We start from the raw sequence: 9,835 nt of genomic DNA on the forward strand, positions 1-9,835 counted from the left end.
TTAAGTAGGCATAGTTCTGTGGGATCATTTCTGGGTCTTCAATTCTGTTCCATTGGTCTTCAGGCCTGTTCTGGTGCCAATACTAAGCTGTTTTATTACTGTAGCTTTATAATACAGCTTGAAGTTGGGTATTGCAATTCCTCCAACACTGCTCTTTCTGCTTAGGATTGTTTTTGCAATTCTGGGTCTTTTATTGTTCCATATGAATTTCTGGATTGGTTCCTCTATTTCATTAAAAAATGGTGTTGGATATTAATGGGCATTGCATTGAATTTGTAGAGAGCCTTTAGCAATATTGCCATTTTGCTTATATTAATCCTCCCAATCAAGGAACATGGGAGGTTTTTCCATTTCCTTACTTCTGCCTTAATTTTGTTTTTCATGTTTTTAAAATCCTCATCATAGAGGTCTTTCACTTCTTTGGTTAAGGGTATTTCTAGGTATTTTATGTTTTTTGAGGCTATTGCAAAAGAAGTTGCTTTCCTGATTTTAGCCTTGGAGGTTGGGTCATTAGCATATAGAAAGGCCATTGATTTTTGAGAGTTTATTTTATATCCTGCCAAAGTTTCGGATCAGCTCTAGTGGCTTGGGAGTAGAGTCTATGGGGTTCTTTAGGTATAGGATCATGTCATCTGCGAAGAGAGAAAGTTTAATTTCATATTTTCCTATTTGGATTCCCATTATATTTTCTTCTTGCCTAATTGCTCTGGCTAGGAATTCTAGTACTTTGTTGAAGAGAAGGGTTGAGAGCTGACATCCCTCTCTTGCTCCTGATTTTAAAGGGAATGGCTTTAGTTTTTCACCATTTAGAATTATGCTTGCTGTTGGTTTGTCATAAACTGCCTTGATTATATTCGGTAGTGTTCCCTGGAATCCCAGTTTTTCCAGGGCTTTTAGCATAAACAGGTGCTGGATTTTCTCGAATGGTTTTTCTCCATCCAGAGATAAAACCATGTGGTTCTTTACCTTGCTCCGGTTGATGTGATTACACTAGTTGACTTGCGTATATTGAACCAACTTTGCATCGCTGGGATGAATCCAGTTTGATCATGTAGTATGATTTTTTTGATGACCTGTTGAAGTTGATTGGCCAGAATTTTGTTGAGAATTTTTGCATCAATGTTCATCAGGGAAATAGGTGTATAGTTCTCTTTCCGTGATGAGTCCCTGTCTGGTTTTGGGATGAGGATTATATTGGCTTTATAGAATGTGTCTGGTAGTAAACTTTCTCTTTCAATTTCATTGAAGAGTTTGAGAAATATTGGTGTGAGTGCTGTTTTGAAGGTAAGGCACATTTCTTGATTTTTTTTCCTCTTGTTACCATTCTTCTGTTTTATATCCTTTGTGTTATTTCTTAGTTTAATTATTTATCTCTTCTAGTCTGTTTTTCTTAGATTGATTGTGCTTTCTCCTGAAAATTCCTGTTGAAGCTAGGTTGTACATCTCCAATCTTCTGAAGCATCTGTCAGGGCAGTAGAGAATTCTCAGACCTGATGTTTTTTTGTAACTTCAAGTTCTGAAAATGGAAATAGTGAAGATGCTAATCAATCAACCAGTACACTTGACCAATCAAAGCTAGATAGCTCAGGGGAACGGCACTGGAAAGAATATCAACTTTGCTTTTTCTGTTCTTACCTTGGAAATGAAAGGACATTTTATTTACATCCAAAGGTGATGAAGTCTCCTAAGACCTGATTTAAGTCTAAAGAAGCCATGCATTATATTTTACAATCTGAGTTCTTTGGGCATGCTAAGTAAGCCCTCATACATTTTTTCAACTGCTTTTGTATCTTTTTTTCCTAGTAGGTATTGTCAATGTATTCTGGTTCTTTGCCTTTTATAGTTATCCTTCTATATTTTTATAGTTACTTTAACATTGCATTTTTATTTCCTGGGCTTGGCTTGTGTTTAATGAACCTTCTGAGTTCTACCAATTAACATGGATTTTTATCTGTTCACCTATTATATCTACCCTCATTGCTTACATCTTTGCTTGTAATATTTAAATAATTTTTCAGTTTTGACATAGTATAATTTACTTTGATTTTTAATTTCTCTAGTGCTCATAATTCTGGCAAAGCTTTTTACATCATCCATTTCATTGCATTGCTTCTGTCATTTTCCATTTTAGTCATGTGCCCTGATGGTTTCAGTGCTTGTTCTCTTTAATATTTAATTAATATTGTTAATAAGATGGTGCTTCCCAGATCAAATACTGATAGCTTTTTCATATGGAAAATGGGAAATACAGATCTAAAGTAACAGGCACTTCCCTACCCATATTGCAATGTTTGTGGCATGGTATGATTCCTTCTTCCCTCCCTCCCTCCCTCCCTCCCTCCCTCCCTCCCTCCCTCCCTCCCTCCCTCCCTCCCTCCCTCCCTCCCTTCCTTAATTCCTTTCTTTTCTTTCTTTTTTAAAAACTTATTTATTGTCAAAGTGATGTACAGAGAGGTGACACTTTCATACATTAGGCCTTGGGTACATTTCTTGTACTGTTTTTTACCTCCTCCCTCATTCCCCCCTCCCCCTGCCCCTTTCCTTCTCCCCCCATGAGTTGTTCAGTTGTTTTATACCAAATGGTTTTGCAAGTATTGCTTTTGGAGTCATTTGTCTTTTTATCCTTTGTGTCTCAATTTTGATATTCCCTTTCACTTCCCTAGTTCTAATACCAGTATATACAGTATCCAATGTACTCAGATGAGATACAGTGATAGTGCGGTACAACCACAGGAAGGGGATACAAGAGGTTCATCAACAATAGAAGCTATGGTTTCCCATGGCATGTTGAAAGTAATTACAACAGTGATATAACAGTTGTTTCCATAACATGGAGTTCATTTCACTTAGCATCATCTTATGCATTCATAAGAGCATAGTTATAGGCTCTTGTGATCCTCTGCTATGACTAGCCTAAACCTGTGCTAATTATTCCCTATGAGGGAGACCATAGAGTCCATGTTTCTTTGGGTCTGGCTCACTTCACTCAGTTTAAATTTTGTGGGGCTTGAAATTTAGGCCTGGTTGCTGTCCTTGAGCTCTTCAGGTCAAGGCTATCACACTGCCACTTGAGCAAAGCCCTACTTCTCGTTTTCTGGTGGCTAATTGAACATAAGTGTCTCTCTGACTTTCCTGCCTGGGATGGCATTGTTTGTTTTGCCAGCCCTTGGCCTCAGACTCAAGGCCTGAGCACTGTCCCTGGCTTCCTTTTTCTCAAGGGTAGCACTCTGCCACTTGAGCCACAGCACCACCTGCCTGGGCTGGCTTTGAACCATAATCCTCAACAGGTGTGAGCCCCCAGCACCTGGCTACTGTGTGTTTTTTCTAGCTGTGGTGTGAGTATGGAGTGAAGTGGGGAGTAAGGGATAGTGGAGGAAGGGAGAGAGTGGGACAGAGAGGGAGTGAAGTGTGTGTGTTACTATTTTATGCCTTGACTATAGAGACAAAAGTCAAAGAAAACCATTTTGAACCCCCTTTCTTTGTAGGTTCTAACAGCAGGCATGTTTGGTGTGCAAGGCTGCCTTTGTGCTGCAAGTGACCCAGTGTCAGTGTTCTCATCATGTGATGTAGGAAGAAGTGTGTAGAGGATTGTTTTCTCCATGATTAAAAGCACTAATTTTCTTGTCCCCGGCTTTTTTCCTGTACTGACTGCAAATGTGGTTTCTGGAGCTGTATTGCCACCATGAGGCCAAAGGGATAAAAAACATCAACAGGGCCAGAGCCTTGTGTCAAGGCTGGGAGGAGCTATGCTTTTCTGAAAGAACTCATCCTGATCCATGTATTTTAATACAAGTAGAACTAAACCACCTCTCTATTGCTATTTGTAATCCATGGCTTTTCTGTGCCATGCAGTTGTGGTGGCAAAATACACATGGGATCCCTGAAACAAATGTATACTACACGTACAATATCAAAGGACTACACAAGTATCACACTTAAAGAAGTCAGACATGTAAGAATATAAATTGTTGGGCACTGGTGGCTCTTGGCTATAATCCTAGCTAATCAAAAGGCTGAAGTCTGAGGATCATAGTTTGAAACCAGCCTGGACAGGAAAGTCCATGGCATGCACATCTTCATGTAACCAGTAAAAAGCCAAAAGTGGAGATGCGTCTTAAGTGGAATAGTGCCAGCCTTGATAAGATAGGAGACAGTGCCCAGGCCCTGAGTACAAGGCCCAGTACCAGCACATATACAAAAAAGAAACACACACACACACACACACACACACACACACACACACACACACGGGTTTTTTATTCTCTGCATGTAACACAAGTTCAGGGTACTGGCAATCTTCTTTTTCATTATATAGGAAAACAAAGATTAATTCGAGATATCATTTGTAGAATTTTAAAAGTTATATATAGTTACCTGATTTAAATTATCTGATTTCTTCCTTAGTTGGAACATATTATAAAATATTAGGGATCATTTAAATAACTGTTGCTAGGCATAAAATGTGAAGCAACAACCTTACTTTTTTATTGGGGGGCTGAGCAGGTGTTGAAATATCTTTTCAGTTTAATGAAGAGTGAAAAGTATTGAGATTAACAACAAAAAGTTTCTTGGAAAAATATTTTTCTCCAAACATATTTATCTGTTTTCTATTTTTTATCTTGCTTTTTAATATTTAAGGACATGTCTGACAGTGGAGTCACTCTGCAGATTTGGCATTGTAGGTGTTTAATTACCTAAACAGAACCACAAATAGTCCAATGACAGCTAACATGTATTCACTAGATGATTAGGGGAAAATATTTCTGATTACTATCACACAATTGAAGATTACTTTCTGTAATAGGCAGGAAAAGGAATGTCACACCAAATCTCTGAAATCTCTGTATGGAACTTTATTTGGAAAAGAAGTTTCTGAAGAAACAATTGAATTTCTTGAGTGGAGATAATCTGAATTTTAAGAGTGGCCTGAAATAACAAGAATAGTCCTTCTAAAAGTAAGATATATAATTAGTAAAAGCAGACATCATATTTGGCATAAGAAAAACGGTAGTGTTGGGTGTTGGTAGCTCATGCTTGTAATTCCAGCTGCTCTGGAGGCGAAGAGCTGCGGATAAAGGTTCAATGCCAGCCCAGGCAGGAAAGTACAGGATATGCTTATCTCCAATTAACCACCATAAAGTCAGAAGTGGATCTGTGACTCCAGTGGTAGTTCACTAGCCTTGAGCAAAAGGCTAAGGGCTGGCTAAGGTCTAGGCCCTGAATTGAAGCCCCAGGATTAGCACACATACTCACACGGAAGGTATTTTTATAGAACTCAATAATGTTATAAAGGGCAAGCCAGTGCACATCATGTGGTCTCAGCGTGATCCATCACTTTGTAAAAGTGGAGTGGGCAACATATTCATTAAAAATTTCGACAAATCCATTGATAATAAAGCACTGTATGATACATTTTCTGCTTTTGGTAACATCCTTTCATGTAAGGTGGTTTGTGATGGAAATGGTTCCAAGGGCTATGGATTTGTACATTTTGAGACACAAGAAACAGTTGAAAGAGCTATTGAAAAAATGAATGGGATGCTTCTAAATGATCGCAAAGTGTTTGTTGGACGATTTAAGTCTCGTAAGGAACGAGAAGCAGAACTTGGAGCTAGGGCAAAAGAATTCACCAATGTTTACATCAAGAATTTTGGAGAAGACATGGATGATGAGCGCCTTAAGGAACTCTTTGGCAAGTTTGGACCTGCCTTAAGTGTGAAAATAATGACTGATGAAAGTGGGAAATCCAAAGGATTTGGATTTGTAAGCTTTGAAAGGCATGAAGATGCACAGAAAGCTGTGGATGAGAAGAACGGAAAGGAGCTCAATGGAAAACAAATTTACGTTGGTCGAGCTCAGAAAAAAGTGGAACGACAGACAGAACTGAAGCGCAAATTTGAGCAGATGAACCAAGATAGGATCACCAGATACCAGGGTGTTAACCTTTATGTGAAAAATCTTGATGATGGTATTGATGATGAACGTCTCCGGAAAGAGTTTTCTCCATTTGGTACAATCACTAGTGCAAAGGTTATGATGGAAGGTGGTCGAAGCAAAGGGTTTGGGTTTGTATGTTTCTCCTCCCTAGAAGAAGCCACTAAAGCAGTTACAGAAATGAATGGTAGAATCGTGGCCACAAAGCCACTCTATGTAGCTTTAGCTCAGCGCAAAGAAGAGTGTGAAGCTCACCTCACTAACCAGTATATGCAGAGAATGGCAAGTGTACGAGCTGTGCCCAACCCTGTAATCAACCCCTACCAGCCAGCACCTCCTTCAGGTTACTTCATGGCAGCTATCCCACAGACTCAGAACCGTGCTGCATACTATCCTCCTAGCCAAATTGCTCAACTAAGACCAAGTCCTCGCTGGACTGTTCAGGGTGCCAGACCTCATCCATTCCAAAATATGCCCGGTGCTATCTGCCCAGCCGCTCCTAGACCACCATTTAGTACTATGAGACCAGCTTCTTCACAGGTTCCACGAGTCATGTCCACACAGCGTGTTACTAATACATCAACACAATGTGTCCACATCCTGCAGCTGCTGCAGCAGCAGCCACTCCTGCTGTCTGCACCATTCCCCAGTATAAATATGCTGCAGGAGTCCACAATCCTCAGCAACATCTTAATGCACAGCCACAAGTTACCATGCAACAACCTGCTGTTCATGTACAAGGTCAGGAACCTTTGACTGCTTCCATGTTGGCATCTGTCCCCCCTCAAGAGCAAAAGCTAATGTTGGGTGAAAGGCTGTTTCTTCTTATCCAAGCCATGCACCCTACTCTTGCTGGTAAAATCACTGGCATGTTGTTGGAGATAGATAATTCAGAATTACTTCATATGCTTGAGTCTCCAGAGTCTCTGCATTCTAAGGTTGATGAAGCTGTGGCTGTACTACAAGCCCACCAAGCTAAAGAGGCTGCCCAGAAAGCAGTCAACAGTGCCACTGGTGTTCCAACTGTTTAAAAAATTGATCAGGGGGGCTGGGGAGATAGCCTAGTGGCAAGAGTGCCTGCCTCGGATACACGAGGCCCTAGGTTCGATTCCCCAGCACCACATATACAGAAAAAAAAACGGCCAGAAGCGGCGCTGTGGCTCAAGTGGCGGAGTGCTAGCCTTGAGCGGGAAGAAGCCAGGGACAGTGCTCAGGCCCTGAGTCCAAGGCCCAGGACTGGCCAAAAAAAAAAAAAAAAAAAAAAAAAAAAAAATTGATCAGGGACCATGAAAAGAAACTCGTACTTCACCGAAGAAAAATATCTAAACATCGAAAAACTTAAATATTAAGAAAAAAACATTGCAAAATATAAAATAAATAAAAAAAGGAAAGGAAACTTTGAACCTTATGTACCGAGCAAATGCCAGGTCTAGCAAACAGTGCTAGTCCTAGATTATTTGATTTAAAAACAAAAAAAAAAACCTACAAAAAATAGTAAAATATAAAAACAAATTAATGTTTTATAGACCCTGGGAAAAAGAATTTTCAGCAAAGTACAAAAATTTAAAGTATTCCTTTCTTTAATTTTGTAATTCTTTACTGCAGAATAGCTCAGGATGTCAGTTCTAAGTAACAGAATTGATAACTGTGTGAGGAAACATAATTTGGATTATAAAATTCTTGCTTTAATAAGATTCCTTAAACAGTGAAAAAAAAAGTAATTGCCCCAAACATGGAGAAAGATTTTGTGTGTAAAATATTTATTATATGTATGATATATATATATATATATAACTGAAATAATCTATTCATGTAGTTATCACTCTATATCTACTTGTAGATATCTTCATAAGTTTATTTATTTACATATCATCAATCATCTATCATTTATCATCTATCATCTATTATCTACTATTTACATCTATCTTCTATCTATTCACCTCTTCCTATCTATGTATCTATCATCTAACCTCATCATCTGTCAATGAACCAAAGAAAAGAGAGAAAGGCTTTATCATTCTCATGTCAGAAATCAATAACAAGAAGAAGTGGAAAAGCACACACACACACACACACACACACACACACACACATACTACAGGGTATAAAATGTTAACAACAAAACCATTTTGCTTTTATTTTATGTAATTAGCAAAAATATTTCTTTATGATTATCACATTTAAAGAATTGTATATAAACAGTGTGAATGAAGAAAACTGGTTGTATATTTCAATGCTAAGATATTTTTTCTGAAAGTATAAATAAATGCAAAAATATTTTAGTAGGAAGTTTACAAATGTTACTAATACTTTTGAGAATTTCTCATTTAAACAATTAATTTTTAGATCAATGCTGAATCAGAGGAAAGCATAAAATTAAATAGATTAATATGATTCACATTTCTTTTCTTCAATGTAACTGTAAATAGATTAGCTACATGTGCTTAGTATAATCACTTGGGGAAACCCTTTTAAGAAAATAGATGCCACAACAATTTGAAAGAGATTAAAATCTATGATAAAATTCATTTTTAATAAGTAGTGTTAATAGCTCTGGTGTTTGAAGATTGAGAATTAGAATGCATGGGGGGGTGCTTTACTAGCTTCTTTACAGATATAGCATTCTTCATAGTTAAAGCATCCTTCTTATTATGAGTGGCATGATTTTTAAAATATGTTGTGCTTTTAAGAATTTTCCAACAGATACGAGTAGAGCCTACCTTGTGAGACTGGTGACCATGGCAATACTCACATGCCACAGAAATCTTTCTAGACTGGACAGGGCAGGCAGGATGCACTGTGGGGAAGGGATCAACAAGGAGGTAGGGGGGTGGGCAGAATTCCTGGGCAAAGGATCCCCACCAAAGGGAATGAGAAAGCCTGCTCTTTGAATGTTCAGTATCCCCACTTCACTTCGCAATGCTTTTTCCAGATATAAAAGGGACTGTTGGGATAACCCTAGGATTTGCTATAGCATCATACATGTCCAGTATGTTGTGTGTAGATATTGAGAAACTTGGAATTCATGGTCAAAAAGCAAAGTCAGATTACTTAAAAGTTCCCTTTGTGAGAAATGCCTTTAGTTGGAAAGCATTTTCCCTCTCGAGAACAAAAACTGGTGATCCATTCGTGTCAGGAGATTGACAGTGCAAAAATGGGAGGTTTCCCAGATAGTCAGTGCTGGCTGAGCTCTGCTTTGTGGTTGTGGTTATCTCAGCGAGGCTACAGGCAAGGCAGCTGTCTCACTGTTTACACTGCACATACATTAACTGTCTTTCAGTGATAATGAGTGGACAACATGAGCTAGCAGTCTGTATGTGAAAATACAAGGCTTTGATGAAATCAAACTTCCACCATTACATGAAGGATGATTTGAAAATACTCGGATATTACCTTTCTAGGGTTCTATGGAAATTTTTCTTATCCATGTATAATGGAGCTGTTGGGTATTGAAATTGTAATAAACTCCATATTTAGTGGGGCTGCAGTAAGACTGCTCCTTAGTCCTGTATTGTGTAGAAAACAAACCAGGCCTTTTACAAACCCAACTGAGCTCAGCAATTCACATGCTAATAAGGTAGGGATTTTTTTCCCCTTATCCATTGATGTGAGCTTAAATTTTGTCTATAGTGAGAATTCAGAAGAGGAATAGATTTCTATAGATTTCAAAAACAGTTGGGAAACAACTGGGTATTTTCTGCCAGGGCAGATGTTCAACAAGCCCTCAGTGGCTCTTCACTTTCAGGCATGTTGACAGCTCTTAAGTTCCTTGTCATAAAAAAATAAAACTCCCAAGATTCAAGTCAGTGACTCCCATAAACACACTCAAATTTTGTATGGATTATGAATATAGCTTGTTATATTTAATTATAACAAATATTAAAATGACATTCTTTTTCAG

The 9,835-nt window shown here is 38.4% G+C and overlaps 1 protein-coding gene across 1 annotated transcript; it reads left to right on the forward strand.

Moving 5' to 3' along the window:
- Nucleotides 1–5,280: 5,280 nt before the first annotated feature.
- LOC125341622 (polyadenylate-binding protein 1-like) lies at nt 5,281–7,282 on the forward strand. The gene is given in 3 exon segments (XM_048333675.1): nt 5,281–6,507; nt 6,510–6,968; nt 7,208–7,282. Coding segments are annotated over 2 exon segments (1,653 nt in total). The 5' UTR covers nt 5,281–5,310; the 3' UTR covers nt 6,966–6,968; nt 7,208–7,282.
- Nucleotides 7,283–9,835: the final 2,553 nt, after the last annotated feature.

This window comes from Perognathus longimembris, chromosome 24 (assembly GCF_023159225.1).
Source record: "Perognathus longimembris pacificus isolate PPM17 chromosome 24, ASM2315922v1, whole genome shotgun sequence".
In the NCBI taxonomy this organism is placed as follows: domain Eukaryota; kingdom Metazoa; phylum Chordata; class Mammalia; order Rodentia; family Heteromyidae; genus Perognathus; species Perognathus longimembris.